The sequence below is a fragment of the Mauremys reevesii genome, linkage group 3 (genome assembly GCF_016161935.1).
Source record: "Mauremys reevesii isolate NIE-2019 linkage group 3, ASM1616193v1, whole genome shotgun sequence".
In the NCBI taxonomy this organism is placed as follows: domain Eukaryota; kingdom Metazoa; phylum Chordata; order Testudines; family Geoemydidae; genus Mauremys; species Mauremys reevesii.
The window spans coordinates 8,837,993-8,862,145 of record NC_052625.1 but is presented as its reverse complement, the minus strand read 5'-3'; the positions used below and the strand labels follow the sequence as shown (position 1 = coordinate 8,862,145).

General features: G+C 43.8%; 1 protein-coding gene across 1 annotated transcript in view; it reads left to right on the top strand.

The window, feature by feature from the left end:
- The window catches only part of HAO1 (hydroxyacid oxidase 1), a 57,036-nt gene extending 33,911 nt beyond the window's left edge, over nucleotides 1-23,125 (top strand). The window contains exons 4-9 of the mRNA XM_039531148.1: nucleotides 2,062-2,317; nucleotides 7,187-7,362; nucleotides 10,303-10,394; nucleotides 15,471-15,629; nucleotides 15,847-15,916; nucleotides 21,505-23,125. Coding sequence (XP_039387082.1) covers nucleotides 2,062-2,317; nucleotides 7,187-7,362; nucleotides 10,303-10,394; nucleotides 15,471-15,629; nucleotides 15,847-15,916; nucleotides 21,505-21,575 — 824 coding nt within the window. The 3' untranslated portion in view covers nucleotides 21,576-23,125. The remainder of the gene's footprint in view (nucleotides 1-2,061; nucleotides 2,318-7,186; nucleotides 7,363-10,302; nucleotides 10,395-15,470; nucleotides 15,630-15,846; nucleotides 15,917-21,504) is intronic.
- The last annotated feature ends 1,028 nt before the right edge of the window (nucleotides 23,126-24,153 follow it).

Genomic DNA, 24,153 nt, shown 5'->3' with positions numbered 1-24,153 from the left:
AATTTGCAGAGGCTCAGATTAGATGATCATGATGGTCCCTTCTGGCCTTCTAGTTTGTGTATTTATGAGCTTAGCCTGCTTAGGCACTGTTGATTATGCCACTATTAAGCAATTAAATTTAAGCATCAGCGCAGTCCCATTCATGACAAATTAAAGCATGTGCTTCAGTTCTTTGCTGGATCTGGGCCAAAGGGTGTGTTCTATCTTGAAAAGCTTACACCTTGGCTCAATTTAGACATTATGAAAGTGTTGCACAGATTTTTCTTTCCACAAATATTTTCATTAATTTTTTTGGTAGGAATATTTGTTGACATGGTGAGTTTCAAGGTCATATTGCAGAATATTTGCTGAAAGCAAATTTCAAATATGAGAGGATTCATACCAGACACCTAACTCTAATCATGTGACAGAAATGTACCAGGTTACTTACGAGTCCAACCATATCAACTTGATTTCTGAATATTTTCAAGGAACTGCTTTGTGAACCACCTGTCATTTAGACCAAGAATTATTTAGCATGGAATTTTGGGCAATGAATCCATTGGCAGAAGTCATTATACGGTTGCTGCTAATTTGTGAAAAAAATAAGAGGCAAAGTTTTTCAAATAAATGATTCGCAATATACAATTTTCTGGGTAGGCCAGGAAGTGAAAATTCTCTATCGTTTCTCTCACTAGTGGTTCTCAAATGTTTGTACTGGTGACCCTTTTCACATAGCAAGCCTCTGTGTGCGACCTCCCTTTTAAATTAAAAACAACTTATTTACATATTTAACACCATTATAAATGCTGGATGCAAAACGGGGTTGGGGTGGAGGCTGACAGCTCACGACCCCCCATGTAATAACCTCGTGACCCCCTGAGGGGTCCTAACCCCCAGTTTGAGAAGCCCTGGTGTAAATGCAAGAGCTCCATCTGTTGTTCACTTTATACAGTTGTCCTTCTACTGAGTTAAGCAAAAGGAGAATATAAATAAAAACAAACGCTTAGTAGATTCTGATGCATCCTAAATGCCTACCTGATAGCTATATATATCCTGCTTCATGGATTCTGTAATTTACGTGTCCCTCTGTCTGTGCTTCTTGGAGTAGCAAAACTTGCAAGATGGAAGACCAAAGCATGCTTGTTTCACCCATTGAAGGCTGCTGAGTGGTTGTGGGAGGGTGTAACCAATTCGTTTGAATAAACTGTTCATAAGATTCCACTTTGAGCGATTTGTAATCCTTATTTAATCAAACGTCGTCATAAAGACCACTTTTTCGGGCCTGGAAAGTATGGAGATGAGGTGTTTAGACAGAGGCCCATTTACATGAAAAATATGCATGCTGTGGTGCACCAAGAAAAAAGCAGGCTTTATCTGATATTTTAGAGCTTTTTACTGTGTGTTTCCCTCTGTTTTACATTGTGATAGATTGCCCTGTTACATTCATAAAATATGATTGTGCGAGGTTAGTTAGTTTGTCAAGCACCCTGGGGTGGAATTCCCCTCTGTGCAGAGAGCTAGCACACAGCATGGGCACCACCGACCCCCTATCTGGAGCTTTTAAATGATGCATAACTCTATCGCTAACTTTCTTCACAGGAAGGATTTTTCACCCACAAGATATTTAAGTTCTAGGAGGAAAAAGCTCAAGAGGTGCTGCAGTCTAATAGACAGGGAACTAGATTGGGAGGCAGGAGACCTAGATTGTATTCCCAGCTCTGCCACTGACCTGCTGTTTGACCTTGGGCAAGTCACCTCTCTTTTACTCCCATCCTTTATGTGCCCACTATTCAGGGAATATTTTCACTGCAGGGAAAAAGATGCATTCTTAGCCCAAGTGAGCTAATTTGGGAGACAACAGCAGTAAAGACATGGCAACTCTGCTTTTAACTTGGGTTTGCCGCTCTGAGTCCAACACCAGACTTCCCTACAGGCTTTAGCTTGAGCTGCTAACCTGAATTGGAAGCAAAGCTGCCATGTCTTCACTGCTGTTTTAACCTGGTGACTCCTGCCAAGTAGCCAGCTCTAAAGGCGTCCCACTTATGAAGAACGGGCACTAATCTAACTTCTGCTCCTCAGCTTGCAGGTCGCTGGGGACAGGGATGATGCTCAGCTCCTGGGCCACCTCCACCATCGAAGAAGTTGCCCAGGCGGCTCCTGATGGCCTTCACTGGATGCAGCTTTATATCTACAAGGACCGGGAGGTCACCAGGTCACTCGTGCAGCGTGCTGAGAGAGCAGGCTACAAAGGAATCTTTGTGACGGTGGACACGCCACTCCTTGGCAAGCGCTTTGACGATGTACGCAACAAATTCCAGCTCCCCCCGCACCTCAGGTACTTACCAGCCTGCTGCTCCGGAAAGTCCATTTTCAGCTAGAACATACGCACCTGTTGCTGCTGCTGCTGCTGCAATGTTGTGTGTGGTTTTGGGTTGTTCCCTTCTGGGAGGAGGAGGTTCTTCCAGGTCAGGTGCGTCACATTTTCCTTTACGACTCAGGAGCTGAGCAAGCTTCCTCTGTCATGCTCTCTCCTCTGCCACTTCTAGGAGTGTACTTGAGACCAACACTGAGGTAAACGGTCTTGAGTATCAGTGGGAGTGTTAAAAGCAGTGGGGAGGGGGTAAGAGGAACTCCTCCTGATTAAAAACAAACAAATACAAGTACATAAAAGGTTGTTACAAGGAGGAGGGAGAAAAATTGTTCTTATTAACCTCTAAGGATAGGACAAGAAGCAACGGGCTTAAATTGCAGCAAGGGCGGTTTAGGTTGGACATTAGGAAAAACTTCCTAACTGTCAGAGTGGTTAAGCACTGGAATAAATTGCCTAGGGAGGTGGTGGAATCTCCATCATTGGGGATATTTAAGAGCAGATTGGACAAACACCTGTCAGGGATGGTCTAGATAATACTTAGTCCTGCCTTGAGTGCAGGGGCCTGGACTAGATGACCTCTCGAGGTCCCTTCCAGTTCTATGATTCTGTGAAATCTGGATCTTGTAGTGTAATGAGTTGGACTGGAGAAAGAGGATCCAGTTTCAGGAGGCACCTTGTTCAGCCTGCCACCAGGGGATTCCACGCTGAGTCAGGATTGCTGGCTTTCAGCACATAACATGAGTCACTCAGCACACACAATGAAGATCTGTTTCCTACAACTCTTCCTGTCTGCTGTGTCACTTACTGCTAATGAAACAAGTCTTACCTGTGAGCCTCTGCGCGGTCAGACTGGGTAGAACATTTCTGAAACAGTTTTGCCCAAGTTGTAGAATTACCTTGATGACAATCTGCTTTTTCACCGAGTTAACCCTGTAAAACCTTCTAAAACCAGGGGATTATTTTAAACACTGAAATAGTGTAATTCAAATGAAAAACACAAAAAGACATCCGTGTAGCTTTTTGTTTCAGAGCCATAGGTGAAATTCTCCAGTATGATGCTTTTGTCAAGTGATCTGATAACTTTTTCTTGGCTTCAGACTTTCAACAAAGTTTCTGAGTAACAACAAGGTGCCATTGTGCACCGAAATGTGTGTAAGACAACATTCATTCAAGCGTTGATCTGCATTTCAGAGTCCAAGAAAAACAGTTATTGCTATAATCGGCTCCGTGGTTCTGTTTTTTCCTACCCAGCCCACAAACCAAGTGCTAAAAAGCTGGATTTTACTTGGAGAGGGGAAGGGGGACGCAGACTGTTCCCTTCTCGTTTTCTTCTAATGCTACGATTAGAGCGGCACAATGAAAGCCTAAAACCAGGTGAAATTCAGCTAGTTTCAGGTACGAACAGAGAAGTGAAACCAGCCGGTTTCATGTGAAAATTGCTTGGTTCCTAGAGCTGTTCATTAAAATTCAAAATGAAACTTCCTGCCATCACAGAATGGGCCCAGTTTCTGAACAGGCAGCTAGATTAGAGTGCACCACAGAAGAGCTTGGTACTATTCCTGGCTTTGCCACTGGGTGACTTGGGTAAGTCTCTTGTCTATTAAGACAATGAGCTCTTTGGAGCAGCGCCTGTCTCTTACGAGGTGTATGTACAGCACCTAGCACCACTTAGTGTCTCTGGGTGTTACCATAATACAAATAACAACAGTATACTTTCTGGTATGGAGTGTCGTGGATTTCTTTTTTGTGTTTCACAAGGAAACTAGAATCAATTGATTTGACGTCATGCTTGTTGGACAAATGAAATGATGAATCTTCACAACCCTTTGCAAGGCTTAAGGACTCTGAACCCTCCTATACCCATATGCAAGGCATAGAGCTTAACAAAGCCCAATGTGATCCTCCCACCCAGTTTTGGAATGCTAAACTGTGCAATAGTGTTCAGCCACTAGGTGGCACCCTGTGCATCATCCCTTACTTGAGTTAGTGTAGCTATAGGCAAGAGGGCATTGAAGGATGGTTATGAAAGACACACCTCTGGTGTATCTCTCAGTGAACGAAGTTCTGTAGTCGGCCCATATCTGGTATAAGAGTCTGACCTGCTGTTAGTAGCCCTGCAACCTACTGTGTACAAGAATTACATGGCATGCCCCTTTTCATCTTACTCAAAAAACAGTGGAACCTTCATTTGCTCAAACTTTCCAGAAATATTCACCTTCAGGCAGTGACTGTGCAAGGAAAATTTCAGCCCAAAAGATATGCAGTGTTGTTGTAGCCACGCTGGTCCCAGGATACTACGGAGACAAGTTGGCTGAGGTGTTATCTTTTATTGGACCTACTTCTGGAGAGGGGAGGAGTTAGTCCAATAAAAAAATATTACCTCAGTCCCAAAGGTAAACATGTCAGAAAGTTACGTACAACTGTAAGAAGGGGTGTTTGAATGGAAACTGTTAAGCAACCTTGATTGTTAGCAATTGCTGCCACTCCCACTCCTACTATAATGCTAATGAACCTTTGTGAGCTCATCTGATGAACCAGACTATGAAGATTGCACTGGGGAAAATCCCCTTGATATCTCTCTTGCTTCAAGCTAACTCTTGAAATGTAAGTGAGTTAACTAAAGCCTGGTGTACACCTAAAACTTAGGCTATGTCTACATGTCAGGCCTTACAGTGGCACAGCTGTACCGCTGTAAGCTCTTCCTCTATGCCTATGGGGGAGAGCTGTCCCCCAGCATAATTAAACCACCCCCAATGAGCAGTGATAGCTATGTCAGCAGAAGAGCATCTCCCACCAACATAGCGCTGTCCACACTGGGGCTTTTGTCGGTGAAACTTATGTTGGTCGTGTGTGTGTTTTTTTTCACTGACCGATATAAGGCTAATGTAGACAAAACCTTAGGCCGGCCTAGTTGTGTCCCTCAGAGCTGTGAGACATTTAATGCCCTGGGCAACATATTTAGGTTGACCGAACCCCCACTGTATAAAAGGAGCTAGGTTGAGGGGAGAATTCTTCCATCGACTTAGCTATTGCCTCTGAGAAGTGGATTGCCTACACTGATGGAAAAAACCCTTTCTGTTGAGGTAGGAAGTGTCTACACTACAGTGCTACAGCGACACAGCTGCAGTGTAGACATGGCCTCATTTTCTACACTACAGGGATGTAGCTACAGCTGTGCTGCTGTAGTGCCTGTAGCGTACTCTTAGGGATACCTGTGGGCCAGATCCACTGGTGAGATCCTGGCTGCATTGAAGTCAACAGGCTTCAATGAGATCAGGATACACTCATTGTGTTTAATGGGCCTTGGATTAGGCCCTAAAATAGCAGCTCTGGTCTGGCAGAAGGAGCATCTATGTATTTTAGGTACTTACATGGGCCCCGTTATCATAGTATCTGAACTCATCACAATCTTTACTGTATTTATCCTCACAACATCCCTGTGGGAGGCAGGGCTGTGGTGTTATCCCCATTGTACAGATGGGGAACTGAGGCACAGAGAGACTTGGTGACTTGTCCAAGGTCACACAAGAAGCCTGTGGCAAAGAAGGGACTTGAATCCACTGTTCTAACCGCTGGGCCATCCTTCCTCTTCATAGGTTCTATTCCTGACCCTAACACCGACTTGCTATTGGACTGGGGCCTGATCTTACTTCCCTTGAAAGCAAGGGGAGTGTTGCTATTGATTGCAATGATAGCATAGGCCCTTTATATGCAAGCTATGAGACACATGACTGGCCAATTATATTTTTTTTGGTTGATATTGAATACTATCCTAAATGCGAGGATATGTGCCTTTGCTAACTGTGTGTGATGGGGTGTATCAGTCCCTGAGGCCCCCTGCTGGAGGCCTCTCAGTCCTACCACACCCCATCCCAGAAAAGGAGCAGCAGAGGTGACTCCTCCAGGCTTCCTAGAGTGGCAGCATGGAAGCAGCCAATTAGAGGCTGCAGGGGTAGCCAATCACAGCCCATTAGGCTACTACAAAAAGGAGCTGCTGGACAGATCAGAGCAATTACTGGCTGGATCCTGAGGAGCAAAGAAAGTGCTCCTGGCTGGTTGCAGCAGTTCCAGGACTGGACAGAGCACTGCCAGCAGGGACCTGGGAAACAAGGAAGGTGCTCCTGCTGACTGCAGTGACTCAGCAAGACTTCATCCCTGAGCTAAGGGTGAAGGTACAGGTGAAGGGACCATGGGGAAGTGGCCCAGGGAACATTAGCCACAGAGTTAAAAGGGATGCAGCAGGTGGCTACTATTTATAGGGTCCCTGGCTTGGGACTCAGAATAGTGTGTGAGCCCAGCAGGTACCCCTCCGCCAGTCACAGGCAGAATGGCCAAAGCCCCGAAGAAGGGGAATTTACACAGGCCCCAAGGAGCGGGCTGAAGACCCCAAAGAGGGTCAGCATTTGTGGACTTCGATAAGGACTGAGCCCAGGGACAGGGCTACCGATAGAGACATAGCTAATGGCACTGTGAGAGGTCCTGTTAGACTGTGTACCCCAGAAGGGGTTGGCTTGTGTTACACACCCACAGATGGTGTGTGACTCGGCCGGAGGGCTGAGTCGCTGAAAACCTGCTTGAGAAGTTAACAGCCTAACAGGGGTCACCACAAGTGATGCAGCTAGAGAGAGAGAGTGCAGGCACACACCCACCCGACAGGAGGCGCTCACGGGAGGTGACCGGCCTCATCACACTGTGCAATATGAGCCTCCGATCCTGCCATAAGATCTGTACCAGTGAAGGGATCCGCTGGCATGGAACTCATTGCAGGGCGAATGCGGGTTTTTAAATGTTTTTTTTTCAGTGTAATTTTCTTTTGTCTCTGTGTAATGTTAGAATGAAAAATTTCAACACCGACGATTTGGCATTTTCCTCCGAGAAAGGCTACGGCGAAAATAGCGGACTGGCTGTTTATGTAGCCCAAGCGATTGATCCGTCCGTCAAGTGGGAGGATATTAAATGGCTCAGAGGGCTGACATCTCTGCCGATCGTCGCTAAAGGAATTCTCCGAGGTTTGTAGCAGTGAAGGTTCAGCAACAGGCTCTCGTGAGGCTTCCTTTATTTAAATCAACTACTGATAGAAATAAACACTTTTATGTTGCTTTATTGGCACAGATTTTTCTGTAGGATGAATGTATAGACATAGAATAGACATAGGGAGTGCATGATTTTCCTTTATCTTTAAAAAAATATTCTTATAACATAGGCCACCATAACTTTAAGCAAATGCTGAAATCTCCTGGATTTTAATGGGGATTACATGCATGCTTCAATGATTTGCTGAATAGGGAGGAGTTGCCCAACTGAAGCCTATACCAGCTGAAACAAACGGTTTCTTCTTCCTAACTGGGGGCTGGATTGGGAAGTGCTAACTGTCTTTCCGTGCCAACCAGTTCAATGGGAGTTGAAGGGCATTCTCTCTGCTTTTCTTTCTCACGTAAACTCTTCTACAGCATGCCTCATTGTGCTATGGGAGTCTCTCCCAATGTTATGAAGCATATGCATAGATGTATATTGCTCTCTCTTTTCCTCCTGGTCAGCAGAGGCTGGACATCATTATTTTTCCAGTTGTGGGAAGGCTAGGGCAAAGATGTGGGTATTGTAGTAGGCACTGAAAGCATTGTTGGAGGTCTGTGGTCATCCTGGCCAGGAAATGCTCATCGTCTTCAGTGATTGGACCCTAGGAGAGTGCGAGCTAACAAAAATTATATCCCGCTTCTCCATCACACAATGTATGGTATTTATGGGCTTCTGACGTCAGTGCAGTTATAGAGGTGTAACCTGGGTAATGGCAGAGAATTAGCACCAGGCCCGGCTGCCATGCATAGTTACAGACCATCTCACCACTACTATTAAGCATTTACTTGGTATAGAATTTTGTGGACCTAATTCTGATCTCACCTGTGCTGGTGTAAAGTGGGTGCAGCTCCCTGGAAACCAATGGAATTAGACCCATGTCAGTGACATCAGAACCAGGACCTTAGGAAGCCACTCCTCACATTACTCTTGCAATGAGATGAAGAGGGCTGGGTTGTGTTTTTGCTCACGCAGGTTTCTGATCACCATAACTCTGCTGACCTCATTGTAGTAACTCCTGATTAAGTAAGTAATTGAATCAAGCATGGAGATGATGTAGCTAGCCCAAGGTCTCATGGCAAGCCAGTCACAGAACCAGGAGTTAGCATTCAGTACTTCCCTATTCCGAGTGCTGTCCCGGGTGCTCTAAATCACACTGCCTTCCCGAGAGACCACCACCACCTGCAAACAAATCCGTGATGTATATGGGACCCTTCACCTCAGCTCTCTTCACATACTGCTCTGCAGACTGGACAGCCAAAAGTTGGCTTTGAGTTATTAACTATTGCAGTGGCACTTAGGAACGTCATTCCTGGGGCAGAATCCCATTGTGGTAGGTGCTGCACCCCCCATCTCCCCGAGGGTTGTTTTCTGTAGAAATCAAGTTTGTATTGCTTTGTGCATATCCTGTACACCGTGTATTATTGCCACACAGTTCTGCCTAATGTCAGAGATTCTCACAGCTCATTTACATGCATAAGGGAAGGGTCATTGTCCCGCTTGGAGTCAGGATACTTGGCTTCAGTTCCTGACTCAGCCCCTGTCTTGGTGTTTGGGTACGTTGTTTGACCGCTCATGCGGTGAACCCATCTATAAAATATGAACAGTAATGTTTCAACGTCACAAGGATGCTGCGGGACGTAATTAGCATGTGGAAAGGACTTTGAGGTCCCGTTAAAAGGTTTTTTAGTTTGTGTGTGTGTGTGCATGCTTAGATACTATGGTAGTGGGCACCATGTAAGTACTATAAATAGTTCTACATGTTTACCTACTTTAATATGTCAAACTCAGTATGATTCTATCTATAGTACTTATAAAGCCCCCCAGTGCTATAGTTGCTGAGCACTTCACAGTCTTTACTATATTTATGCTCACAACAGCCCTGTGGGGTAGGGAAGTGCTATTACCCCCATTGTACAGATAGGAGGATTGAGGCACAAAGAAGCATTGGGTAAAATGGTCAGAAATATTCATGTGACTTAGACACCTAAGTGCCTGTGTCACTTAGGTACTAAGTTCTATTGACTTCTGATGAGACTTAGGCTCCTAAATCCCATTTTCAAAAATGACTTAGGCACTTAGAAGGCTTGGTCATTTAGGGTCATATTTTCAAAAACGCCAGAGTGACTTGACCAAGGTCACTCAGTCTGAGCCAGAGCAAAGACTAGAATTCTAAGTCTTAGACTATGGCCCTAACCATTACACCATTCTCCCTCTGTCTAAGTTCTAGATGACCCTCATTTTCCATTTTAACAAATCAATAAAATATTCCATTTTCCATAATTGTATAAGCATTCATATGTTGGCATTAATTTAGGGTGAATCTGAAATCAGCTATGACAGGAAACGGGAACAAATGGATGTATTCTACCCATGGCGCGTACAGACCCAAGCTCAGCTCTGAGTTACACGCTGCATGTGTAGAAGTGAGAACGAGACTTTTTTTGTTTCTTTCTGAAGCTTCTGTAATCAGTCAGAAGCCAACTGAACATAGTGAAGTGATTACACACTGTAATGATATTAATAATTTCAGACTACAGTAAAACACACAGCAGCAGGATTGTCTTAAGGATGATGAATTGCAGATCAGTGTGATGAAAGTACATGCCAGCCACCAGAAGAGATGTATAACTGCCTACTCAGAGCTACTTATCTCCTCCAGTGTTCCGGGTGATACAAATGGGGCTAACTTTAATTCTGGTCAGGCCACAATTTATGGAGACAACTGTTCGCAGGCTGGTGCAAGGCCCAGCTATTAGGAGACAGAGCACTGGGTAGATTCTCATTAACAGAATATTTTTACAGATGCTGTCATTGCTACATGGACAGCCCTAATTAACTGCAATGTCTGAAGGGCTGACTTTTGTTTCTTGCAGCTGATGATGCTAGAGAAGCTGTGAAGCACGGCGTAAATGGGATCCTGGTGTCAAACCATGGTGCGCGCCAACTGGATGGTGTGCCAGCAACTGTGAGTATTGGTGAAACCACTTAGGAATGGCACTTGAGAATCTGTTTAGTAACTTTAATTGCACCTACAGCTGCTTGCTAACTTGTTCTCTCTCTCCCTCTGCCTCACCGCCCCCCCTGCTCCTGCCCTGCACATGTGGTTACTGGAGAGGAAACATGTAAACGTGTGCTATATTTTTTAAGCTCCAATGGGCTGTTTCTTTCAAGGTCCCTTAGAATTTCACAACGTGCATGTAGGCACTCGTAGCCTCTTACTGGTGTGTGTGAGGGCAGCTTGTGGATTTCTTTCTTCTAAGAAATCAAACCAAAAGCCACAGAAGGATTAACATGTGGGCTGTTGCCTCTGGGAACCTGGGCAGCCTGCCCTGGCTGCAGGGCTCAGGAAAGCAATCCAAAGGAGTGGTTTCAGGTTAGCTCATTTAAGAACCCAATAAAAGGAGAAAAGTAGTCCTTGATGCTTGGCATGCCATGGATAATTCAAAACTTTAACTGCACTAGGAGGCGCAAGTGGGTACGTGTCTTCTGACACGTTGAAACAATGTCTTACCCCATGCTACCTGATGGCAATACAACACAATGGAATGTGGAATAAATAACGTAGCAGGAGGCCAGAGGTCACAGCTAAAGAATTTGTTGAATGGATTAGCCAGGGTGAGAAGCCAGCTATAGCTGAATTAACTCCGATATCTCCATTTTACTGTAAGCAGAAAGTCTGCATTTGTTTGGGGGGTTGAGCCTTAGTGAACTCCTTCCCACTCCCATCTGTCTCTGTTCCCTCTGATGTCCATGAGCCCACAGTCTTTGGTGATCATCCACTTACACTAAGAATGATAGGGCCCAGCAACTTCTGTATTGTTACCTTCTCCTAGCCATACCAGTTAAGGATAGAGGCCTGGAATTCTGAGGATTTTATGCTAATTAGGCAATATTCTAACGTGCAGATTTGAATATGCATTTCCTCATTTGAATAAACCTTCCTACTACCAAATCTATGGAAGGTCTCCTGCTCACCACACCTAGCTTTCCTCTCCTTGGAGTTTCTCTACCCTTTCCCCCTTCCTTTCTAGTTTCCCCCATTCACCATCTCTCTGGCTCCTTGCTGCTTGAGATTCCTGAACTCCTGAGAGACTGTGTGACAAGCAGGAGATTCAGATGGATGCTCAGGTGGGCGGGAGAGGTTGCCCAAAATCAAGTCTTACAGGAAACCAGGAGTCTTAATAGAACTGGATGAAAATGGGAAAAAGAATTTGCCAAAAAATTTCAAACTTGGATCAATGCAACAAAATTTGTTCCCGCTCCCCACCCCCAAATGTATGGAATATTATTTCAAAGTTTTCTGAATTTTAAAATTTTTGAAATTCTTAGTATTTGTTTCCATTTTCCTCCCCACCCCTCTCTTTTACCACCTAGTGCAATAAACTGAAAAAATCATGTCCAGACTTGTCCCCCCTGCTTTTCCTTTTGATACGCTAAAACTTTTCAAAACCTACTGAAAAGCTACGAGGCAGCAAAAGGAGAAATGAAAATTCCAAAGTCTGACACTTTGACTTTTCATTACTTCTCCAACTTTGGAAACCTTGCAGAGTCGTTGAGGCCGGGTCTACCCTGCCACTTACTTCGGTGTAACTTACCTCGCTCAGGGGTGTGAATAAGCCACCCCTTTGAGTGACGTAGTTATGCCTACTTAAGCACTGGTATAGACAGTGCTATGTCAGCGGGAGAGCTTTCTCCCGCTGACGTAGCTCCACCTCTCGTGGAGGTGTATTTATTATGCCCATGGGACAGGTCTCTCCTGTTGGCATAGAGCGTCTTCACCAGACACGGTACAACGGTGCAGCTGCATTCTAGTGTAGATTAGCCCTTTGTGTTTCATTTTTCCTTTTGCTGCTCTGTAACTTTGAAAAGATAGTGAGTAGAGTAAAAAAAAAAAAGATGTTTACCTGGGGTGAATAACCATAAAACTAGAATCAGCCATGCTTTTGCATTCAGTGGCAGAGAAGAGTAATTGGGGAAATTGTTGCTTTTGATGGAAAAACTGGAAAGCTTGATAAAAATGTTTTCACAGTAGCTCTCTGTTCTGAAGCACAAGCTGTTTTTCACTGAAAAACATTTTGAATGAAAAATTTCCAGGATTTGTGTTAGAACATCCCTTCCTTCCCTTAGAACCCTTTGATCTCTTCCTTCCTTCCTCTCTGGGGGGCCTGCCAATTCCCACCATTAACCCTCCTCCCCAGATCCTGTTGGTGTTACACAAATGACCTTTTTCTAGTTTTTCAGAAGAAACCTTATCTTAGCTTTCTATTCTAGCTATGATCACATGTATTTCCTAAATGTTACACAAAGCAAGGAGTCAGCCTCTGATTGGCCCTAGCTTGGTCATGTGTCTCAGGCAGACCAAGGACTACTGATGATGGCGGGGTGGGAGGAGGAGGATTGGGGGAAGGCAGCTGTGCAGTGATACTCACTCTGGGAGAATGTAAATATGTCAGCTGGCAACTTGGCTCAGTTTTTAAATGTAACGTAGGGGTCAAAATTCTATTCTCAGGTCTTTCAGTTCTCAGATGTTCTCTGAGTACTAGTGTGGCTCTCCCATTAAATCACTAGGAGACTTACCCCTATAGGGAGACAAGAACATGCTTTGCAATAAGTCACATGAACAGAATTTAGTACTTGTTCCGTCCAGCTAACTTCTGTAATTAGATCAGAGTCAACAACAGGAAAGTGTTTGTATGAACATTTGTTTGCATTCAAAATGAAATTTGACTGTGATCATGACTTTTTAATATTTGCTTTCTGCAAACATTCACTCGGTCTGGCTTTACCACCTTGAATGTTTGCAGAAAGCAAATGTCAAATGATATACTTGATTGTAAAATTCCAAATCTACATGGCGTCAGGCAGCACTTAAGACCCTCAACTGGGGAACTAACCAATACTGTGTGACTTGTGTTTACTAACCAATGCTGCACGGATTCTGAAGTTTAAATGTAAAAGAGGATTTGCAGTGAACTATCACTAAAATCTTCAAGAGTGCCTCATAGACTTTTAAGTCAAAGTCCCATTTTCAAAAGGGACTTAGATCAAGATTTTAAATGTGTCCAGTGATTTTTTGGTAGCCTCATTTTTCAGGTACCCAATTTAAGACACCAAAAAAGGGCCTGATTTTCAGAGGGTAAATGCTCAGCCCTTTCTGAAAATGAGGTCTCTTTTTAGGTGGCTGAAGCTGAGCACCCACAAAATGAGGCACATCTGAAAATCTGCTTGCTCACTTCTGAAAATGGGACTCCTAAGTCACTTGGGCATTTCTGAAAATTTTACACTGTATGTGAGAGCTATTCTGAAATGAACCATTCATGAAGGAATTAACAAATTATTTTGAATAATAAGGAAATTCAAGAATGTTGACATCTACTCACATTTTGCCAACTGAAATAGAGAAAAAAATTGAACTGAAAAATGTATTTGTTACAAATTATTTGTTTGTAATGAGTTAGCTTGGAGGAGAAGAAACCATTAAGTTATGTATTTTGAATATTCTGGTCTGTTCACTGGATTTTATATTGCAACAGTGGGGTATATTTATAATATATTTTTCATAATATCTATTTGTACCAGATCATAAAGTGTTTCTATTTCTGCATCATAATCACATGTTTTAATCTGATGGGTTTTTGAAATCTGAGTTGAACCCAAACTGGTTAATATTTCCTAATGCCTAATTACACATTGAGGAAATTGATGCAAACCATAATTAAAACATCTTACTTTAGTAATTACAGCCCTTGTATGGTGGTGCAGTTTGCTTGGATGTAGAAAGAGGGTGATATTTTGAACCTTTAAAAGGGAAATTATTTACATCCCTGTTTGAAAAGGGATGAATTTGGAGCGCAGCTTGCCTTCCTAGAGCACAATGTTGTCAGCCTCTTTGGCACTTTGCTTCTAATCTAATGTCTCTCCTGCTTTGCTGAGATAGTAAAAAGTTAGGCATGACAGGAAGGGTGGTCCTGCAGTTAGGGTAGGAGTCTGGGACTCGAGGCATCTTCTGTGACCATGGGCAAAATACTTCATCTGGCGCTGCCTTAGTTCCCTCTTTGTAAAATAGGAATAATCCCCCTTTCTTTTTTCCATCCTTTCCCATGGCTAGTTTGATAGTAAGTCGAATTGGCTGGAAAGTGAATTATTCTCTCTCTCTTCGCCACCCCCGCAAAAAAAAATTAGACAAAACCATTTTTTTTAAATTGTATTATTTCAGGTTTTAGTTGAAATACTGAAAATGTTTTGGTTGTCAGTGAATGCTGACATTTTCCTTACAAAAATGGAAAATCAATCACAAAAATGTGTTCACTAAAAAAGCCATTTTCACTGGAAAAAATGCTTTGATGGAAAATTTTCTACCAACTTTAACAGTAAATTCCTCAGGGCAAGGGCTGTCTCTTGCTATGTGTATGTACAGAGCCTGGCAGAATGGGATCCCAGTCTCTGATGGGCCATAATACGCACAAATGCTATCATGCACAGGAAACATGCGTATGTAGCCATTGTGATTGTGCATGGAAACCAGCATTATACATGTCTACTAGCACAATTAGAGAGACAAGGTGGGGGAGGTAATCTCTTTTATTGGACCATCTTCCGAGGGTGAGAAAGACAAGCTTTCGAACGTGCACAGAGCTCTTCTTCAGGTCTGGTGTATCAGGTTCATCGTGGATGGTCACTGGAACTGATACATCCCATACTGCACTGGGCTAAGAGAAAAATGAGTTTAATTTGGTTCTAGGTTTCATGAAAGGTGTCTACAGCTCTAACCAGGAACTTGCTTTTATATATCATGAGAGAGACAGCATCTCCAACAAAGTGTCCCCTAGCACTGCACTGGATCAGTACTAACCTCTGCTTACTAGTATGATTAGTCACTTCCATATTTGTTCACACAACTGAATTATTTGTGCACATACATTAGGCACACAATTCATGCTTATCTTCATTAAAGGCTGGTTCCTACATGTGGCAGTTGGCTTAAAAATTCAGTAGTGTCACAAGTGACTGAATTGCTACTGTCCTGTTCTTGCTTTCCTAGATTGACGTCTTGCCGGAAATTGTTGAGGCTGTGGGAGGGAAGGTGGAGGTGTTCCTGGATGGTGGAGTGAGAAAAGGCACGGATGTTCTCAAGGCATTAGCTCTTGGTGCCACAGCGGTGTTCATTGGAAGACCTATCATCTGGGGGTTGGCTTATCAGGTAATTCATCAAAGGCTGCGGTCCAAATTTTGACTATTAGACTAGCCTTTTAGATGTGCACTAACATTAAAAAATATGACCAGGGACTGTTATGGATGCAAAATCAAACCCGTGAAATTTATGAACTGCCAGAATTAAGATTGTCCATGAAACCTTAATTCAGCCCCCTGGTGTGTATGTACGTTGTAGTACAATATATTGTCTTCCAATCTATTAGGGTGAAGAAGGGGCAAAAGACGTTCTCCAGATGCTGAAGGAAGAATTCCAGCTAGCAATGGCACTTTCTGGTGAGACACCAGCTTCCTTTCCATAGTCACAATCCTTCCCTGTCTGCTGTCATTGAAAGTATTATTTGCAGCTCAGATAGACCAACCTGTGCTAGATTTAATCTAGCGAGTGAGGCTAAAATAACTGTGAAGATGTGGCCGCGCAGTCTTCAGCGCAGGCTGTACAAGCCCACTTGGGTACCCAGTCAGGGAGGTAACCTGTGCTGGGGATCTGTGGCACCATGTCTTCACGGCTGTTTTTAGCGGCACTAGCTAGATCAAAGCTAGCATGGATATGCTGCGCTCACCCTGCTGACTGCAGCATAGACCCAGCCGCTGTCTCACATTTGTATAACACCTTTCATCTCAAAGGATCCCCAGCTGTGGATGAAATCCGTCCCTTTGTTTCCATGTGAGAGACAGTGGAGAGAAATGACATGCAGACTCTCTTGTTCTCAGTGCTGTAACATGGCAGGTATTCCACACCTGGCCCAGTTTGGGCATCATAGGCTCCAGGATGTGGACACCACCTACTGGTTTGGGGGCGTGGTCAAACCCATGGCTATTCTCTGCATGTGCAGCAGTTAAAGGTGCACAGTGCCTCTTTTTAAAGCCTCTCTGGCTGCCCTAAGTCATCCTGGTCTCAGCAAGCAGAATTGCTCTGGGACAGTCAGCACTCTTTCTGCCTCCTTCCCCACCCATGTGCATGGCTGTGCTGAGATTGCCCTTATGGAAAAGTCTTATAGGATTGAAAAAAAAAAGGTTATAGAAACTGAACAGGGTTCTACAGAAATGGCTCTTTAATTGAGAATGGTCTTTCTAAATGTTCCTCAAGCCATCCTCCATAGGAAAGAAAAGATAGGAAGAATGGCAAGAGATCATTCTGGCTTAACCTGGAGCTCTTCAGTGATCCAAAACTCAAAAGAAGAGTCCTACAAAAAGTGGACAGTAGGTCAAATTACAAAGGATGAATATAAACAAACAACACAAGAATGTAGGGCCAAAATTATAAAGGCCAACGCACAAACCAAGATGAAATTAGCTAGAGACATAAGGGGTAACAAGAAAACATTCTACAAATACATTAGAATCAAGAGGAAGACCAAGGACAGGGTAGGCCCGTTATTCAATGACAGGGGAAGACAATAACATAAAATTTGGAAATGGCAGAAGTGGTAAGTGACTTTTTTGTTTTAGTTTTCACTGAAAAGGCTAGTAGTGATTGGACGTCTAAAACAGTGAATACCAGTCAAAATGAGGGTATCGCTACACTTGCAGCTGTACAGCGCTCCCGCGGCAGCGCTTTGAAGTGTGAGTGTGGTCGCGGCGCCAGCGCTGGGAGAGAGCTCTCCCAGTGCTGCAGGTACTCCACCTCCCCGTGGGGATTAGCTTACAGTGCTGGGAGCTGCGCTCCCAGCGCTGGGGCACTGTTTACACTGGCGCTTTACAGCGCTGTAACTTGCTGTGCTCAGAGGGGTGTTTTTTCACACCCCTGAGCGAGAAAGTTGCAGCGCTGAAAAGCGCCAGTGTAGCCAAGGCCTGCGGTAGGATCTGAAGCTGAAATAGGGAAAGAACAACTTAGTTAGATGTCTTCAAGTCAGCAGGGCCTGATGAAATACATCCTGGAATACTCAAGGAGCTGACTCAGGAGATATCTGAGCCATTAGCAATTATTTTTGAAAACTTGTGGAAGACGGGAGAGATTCCAGAGGACTGGAAGAGGGCAAATATAGTGCCCATCTATAAAAAGGGGAATAAGTACAACCCAGGGAATTACAGACCAGTCAGCTTAACTTCAGCATCCAGAAAGATAATGGAGCAAATAATCAAGCAATGAATTTGTAAACACCTAGAAGATAATAAGGTGATAAGTAACAATCAGCATGGATTTGTCAAGAACAAATCCCATCAAACCAACCTAATAGCTTTCTTTGACAGGGTAACAAACCTTGTGGATAGGGGGGAAACAGTAATTGTGATATATCTTGACTTTAGTAAGGCTTTTTTGATACTGTCTCGCATGACCTTCTCATAAACAAACTAGGGAAATACAATCTAGGTGGAACTACTATAAGGTGGGTGCATAACTGGTTGGAAAACTATTCTTAGAGAGTAGTTATCACCCATTCACAGTCAAGCTAGAAGGGCATATCGAGTGGGGTCCCACAGGTATCAATCCTAGGACCAGTTCTGTTCAATAATTGATTTAGATAATGGCATAGAGTACACACTTATAAAGTTTGCGGATGATACCAAGCTGGGAGGGGTTGCAAGTGCTTTTGAGGATAGGCTTAACATTCAAAATGATCTGGACAAACTAGAGAAATGGTCTGAAGTAAACAGGGAGAAATTCAGTGAGGACAAATGTGAAGTATGCCACTTAGGAAGGAAAATCAATTGGACACATACAAAATGGGAAATGACTGCCTAGGAAGGAGCACTGCGGAAAGGGATCTGGGGGTCATGGTGGATCACAAGCTACCTATGAGTGAACAGTGTAACACTGTTGCAAAAAAAAGCCAACATCATTCTGGGATGTATTAGCAGGAGTGTTGTAAGCAAGACACAAGAGTAATTCTTCCGTTCTACTCCACGTTGATTAGGCTTCAGCTGGAGTATTATGTCCAGTTTTGGGCACCACATTTCAGGAAAGATGAGGACAAATTGGAGGAAGTCCAGAGACGAGCAACAAAAATGATTAAAGGTCTTGAAAACATGACCTATGAGGGAAAATTGAAAAAATCGGGTTTGTTTAGTCTGGAAAGTGAAGACTGAGTGGGGACACGATAACAATTTTCAAGTATATAAAAGGCTGGTACAACGAGGAGGGAGAAAAATTGTTCTTGTTAACCTTTGAGGCTAGCACGAGAAGCAATGGGTTTAAATTGCAGCAAGGGCGGTTCAGGTTGGACATTAGGAAAAACTTCCTAACTGTCAGGGTGGTTAAGCACTGGAATAAATTGCCTACGATGGTTGTGGAATCTCCATCATTGGAGATTTTAAGAGGAGGTTAGACAAACACCTGTCAGGAATGGTCTAGTTATTACATAGTCCTGCCTTGAGTGCAGGGGACTGGACAAGCTGACCTACTGAGGTCCTTTCCAGTCCTACACTTCTGTGATTCTATAACAGATACATTTTCTATTCATTGCTATAAAATGGTGAAAAAACCATAGAAAATGTTTAATTTCTCTAAGACATTTTTATAAGGGGAATGGGGATGATTTCGTCCTATGGTATTACTTACCCTCCCTCCACTCAGCTCCTTCTAGGATGGAAGATACAATGTTTAACACTACACAAGAGTTGGGGGCAGGATGGGAAGCAGCATCCCATAAGCTAGTGGAACAGCAAGGGGAGAGTGAAGTGGAATGAATATTGAAAGTGGAAATGGGAATTTGGCCAGAATATTGGGGTTCATGCCTCTGTACTTGCAAAAAGCGCCAAGTGAGCTCTAATGCTTCTAGTGTTAGTGAGGAGTAAAGCCATCTGACAGTTGCCAGGTTCAGTTTGCAGGAGCCATCAGCAAATGTGGGTCTCTTCTTTTTCCAGCGATGGGCTTGAGCTGCAACATTTGGATCCTGATCTACATTTTGAAATCCCAGAGGGGACCAGCTTGGCCCAGTATCGAGATATGGGACCCTGATGAAATTCAGAGCTGGCTCCCAGTTCTGTGGTGTTTAGATCCAGGGCTTTGGTTTGGGCTGATGCATTTTCACCCCCAGTTTCAGGTTCAAAGGGGAACGTGGCAGAAAATGCTACATCTCCCATATTTTCTGCTTGAAACCATATGCAGGGCCCCCCTTCTTCAGAACATGCTCTCCTGTCAGCAGGCCCCGGCTCTGTTTCTTTGTCGATGTTGTCTTTGGGGGCTCCTTCTGGCCTTCCAACTCTAGATTGGACCCTTTACCCACTCCACATCTTCAGGGGTGGCCGACAGCTTTGTTCTTCCAACTTCCTCCTTCAAGTGGACTGTGAAAGCAAGCTCACTACTTGCAGTACACCAGAAACACCAGTAAGGGATCAGTTCCCTTCAACTCCACCCCAGCTCTGCAGCAATGAGCCCTGGAAGGGTACGTTGGGTCCTACTGCTCTCAGAGCCTGATGCCAAGTCCAGTGAAGTCAATAGAAAGATTCCTGTTGACTGCAGTAGCCATTGGATCTAGGGTGACCAGTTGTCCTGATTTTATAGGGACAGTCCTGATTTTTGGGTCTTTTTCTTATATAGGCTCCTATTACCCCACACCCCCATCCTGATTTCTCACATTTGCTGTCTGGTCACCCTATTTTGATCAGGTCCATAATGGCTGGTCACTGGACTTGGCACATCCCATACTGCACTGTGCTAATAGAAAATCGTGTTTAATCTGGTTCTAGGTTTCATTATGAAAGGTGCGTACAGCCTTAACCTTGCTTTTATGTTTCATGAGGAAGACGCCACCTCCAGGGAAGCATCCCCTAGCACCGCACTGGATCAGTACTAACATACTGAAACACCAGCACCGCTGCAGGTTTCTTTGTCACATAGACAAGCCTTCAGCTAAACTTGTTAGCTTGTAACTATCACAGCAGAATATAGTTTAATAAAAACCTTCCCCGTCATCAGCTTTTGTAGGTAATAAAAATGGTCCAGGATCTAGCTCTTTTCAGCTGTTGGTGTCAAAGTGCTTTACAAAGGAGACTAGTATCATTATCCCCATTTTTATGAATGAGGAAACTGAGGCACAGGGCAGGAGGTGCCTTACTCGAGGTCACCCAGCAGGCCAGTGGCGGAGCCTGGAATTGAACTCCCATCTCCTGAGTCCCAGACCACTGTCCTATCCACTAAGCTATAAAAGTTAATGAGCCTGCACTGAGCTGTAAACTTAACACAGTTCTTTGTATTACAATCGTATCTATACACCCCAACAAAGACCCATTGCGCTCGGTGCTGCACATTCATATCGCAAAACAGTCTCCATCCTGAATAGTTCCATCTGTTAGTATTTATTATGTTTATTACAGTGGTGCCTAGGGACCAGAGAGAACAGGACCCACGTGCTGGGCTCTGCACAAATCTAGAATAAGAGTCCGTGCCCTAAAGAATTTGCAATTTACATAGACAATGCCAGGGAAAGGAGTATAATTATCCCTGTTTTACAGATGGAGTACTGAGGCACAGAGAGAGTAAGTGGGACTACACAGTAAATTTTTCAGTGTTGGTAATTACCAATTAGCACACACCACCAGGGATGTGGTACATTATTCACCACTAGGCATCTGCAAATGAAGATTGGGTATTTTTCTAAAAGGTAACTCGAACTCAGTTACAAATTATATGGCTCAATGCGGGAATCACAGGTGACATTCTCTAACCTGTGTTATGTAAAGTGGTCAGATTACGTCATCATAACGGTCCCTTCTGGAATTAAACTCCAAAAGTGCCATGCCCAAGGTCACACAGGACATTTGTAGAAGAGCCTATGACTTGAGTTCTCTACCTATGCCTTAATCACAAGACTATCCTCTCAACAGTCAAGGGTCATCTTTTGCTGGAAGACCAGTTCCTGAATAATGCTGATTATTCTTCTAAGTTTATTCACATTATATGTATGTAATTTCTCTCCCAGGATGCCGGAGCGTGGAAGGGATTGATGCGACATTGGTACGAAGAACTTCCCCTGCTGTGTCCAAGATTTAGCACAAAAAAGGTGTGGCTCTGGACAAAGCCACCCTATCCACTGTGGCCAGGTTGTTCTGTTTGGGCCTTGTGATGAAAACCTTACCTAGGAGAGTAGCCCTATTGGTTTATAGGGGGCTATTTCTGAAAGAAGTCCATGGGCCAGGTTTTCCTCAGTGCTCAGCACCCCGCGGAGCACTTTTGAAAATCTGGCCCGTAGTGCGAATAAGGATGGCAAGAGTGGGCCCTAATTCTCTCCCGGTGCACACAATTGTAGTTGTTGTCCAGCTAACCAGAAATTGCTGACTTTTCAATATGTGTACAGATGCGAAGAACTTTTCTCAGATGTTAACATGCATGTCTGGAAGTAGCTTAGCTGTTAAAATGAAACTATAAACAGAAATGTTTTGATAGCAAACAACTCCCAAAATATCAAAGTTTAAAGGATACCTCTTGTTCACTGTTTATAGAAGCTACACTTCAGATTGTCCAGATTAAATATTCCTTTCGTATCAACATGGCATCGGTTCCCCTAGCAACTACATTACTGTGTAAACAGCGTAGGCTGGGAGCTGTGTAACTATCTTGGAGGCTTTTGAGATGCAAGGGATTCTACAGCTAATCCGGAGTTTGGAGGTTCACAGTCTTAACTGACACAAATCTCTTTGCACTTAAATTATAATAACATATGAATACCAACCGTAAGCCAGATCGTCAGCTGGTATAAATCCATGTAGTCCTAGTGACTTGAACACCAGCTGGAGTTCTGCTATATTTTTACTTAAAAAAAATTAACATTGGTTTAGATGATTTCTTGGACAAATTTCACTTCCCTGAAGTATAAATACTAAATAATAGTAATGATGCAGTAAGTGCTGAGTATGATGTCAGCCACACATCTTAAAGCATTTCACACGAGGAGGGTATCTGTGCATTATTCTACAGATGGGAAAACTGACATGCAGAAACTGCTAAGAAAGTAAGTAAAATTAAATGTGTGTCCTCTTATTTCCGTTGATGATGTATAAAGAAGGCCTGGACATGCGTTTCTGGTTTTTTGGCTTGGTATTTAATTTAGGAATATTAGCACTGACAAGTATTCATTTTGCTGGAGGTCCTCAAGGTTGTGAACTGGGAATTTTTACACCTCAGAGAAAGCAGGAGGAGAGTGCTTAGATAATATGCCAATTCTCCAGCCTAGCAGCCATAAATTGGCTGACATTTCAGATAGGCATATAGATGGTACTTTGCAGCCATTGGGACAAATCACATTCCGTTTACCCAAGTTCCATTAAACTCAACGTGGCTCCTTGTGCGAGTAAGGAGAGCAGGATTTGACTTATCAAGGATTTTATCCAAAACCCACTGAAGTAAATGAAAATACTCCTGTTGACTTTAATGGCCTTTGGATTGGGCCCCCAAGAGACTAATTCTTACACCCCTTGCTTACATAAGTAGTCCTTTTTCAAATGACTAGTCCCATTGTTCACGTGAGGGCCATAGCTATTTATGGACAAGTGCAGAGTCCTGCACTTAGGACAGAAGAATCACAGGCTCCACCACAGACTAGGGACTGAATGGCTAGGCAGCAGTTCTGGAGAAAAGGACCTAGGGGTTACAATGGACGAGAAGCTGGATATAAGTCAACAGTGTGCCCTTGTTGCCAAGAAAGCTAACAGCATTTTGGGCTGTATAAGTAGGAGCATTGCCAGCAGATCGAGGGATGTGATCATTCCCCTCTATTCGGCATTGGTGAGGCCTCATCTGGAGTACTCTGTCCAATCTTGGGCCCCACACTACAAGAAGGATGTAGAGAAATTGGAAAGAGTCCAGCGGAGGGCAACAAAAATGATTAGGGGGCTGGAGCACATGACTTATGAGGGGAGGCTGAGGGAACTGGGATTATTTAGTCTGCAGAAGAGAAAAATGAGGGGGGATTTGATAGCTGCTTTCAACTACCTGAAAGGGAGTTCCAAAGAGTATGTATCTAGACTGTTCTCAGTGGTAGCAGATGACAGAACAAGGAGTAATGGTCTCAAGTTGCAGTGGGGGAGGTTTAGGTTGGATATTAGGAAAAACTTTTTCACTAGGAGGGTTGTGAAGCACTGGAATGGGTTTTCTAGGAAGGTGGTGGAATCTCCTTCCTTAGAGGTTTTTAAGGTCAGGCTTGGGATGATTTAGTTGGGAATTGGTCCTGCTTTGAGCAGGGGGTTGGACTAGATGACCTCCTGAGGTCCCTTCCAACCCTGATATTCTATGATTCTATGGCTTGACCTTCCAAAGCTTTACTTATGTGTGTATTTCAATCAAATAAGAACTACTTGTGTACTTGAAGGATTGATAGCCCTTAGATCTAACACCGTCTGAGGCAGGTCCATAAGTATTATTGACACTATTTGGTATGAGGAAACTAAGACAAGGAACTTGGTCCTGTATGCCTTGAGCAAACTAGACTTCTCAAGGGATGGGAATGGGAATTTTGCCTGGGTACAAAATATGGGAATGAGCACAGCAGTGTTAAGTGACCTCCCCCAATCCATACAGGCAATCAGGTTAGGAATCTAGTAGCCTCCTTCGGCCTAAAACCAAGATTGCTCTT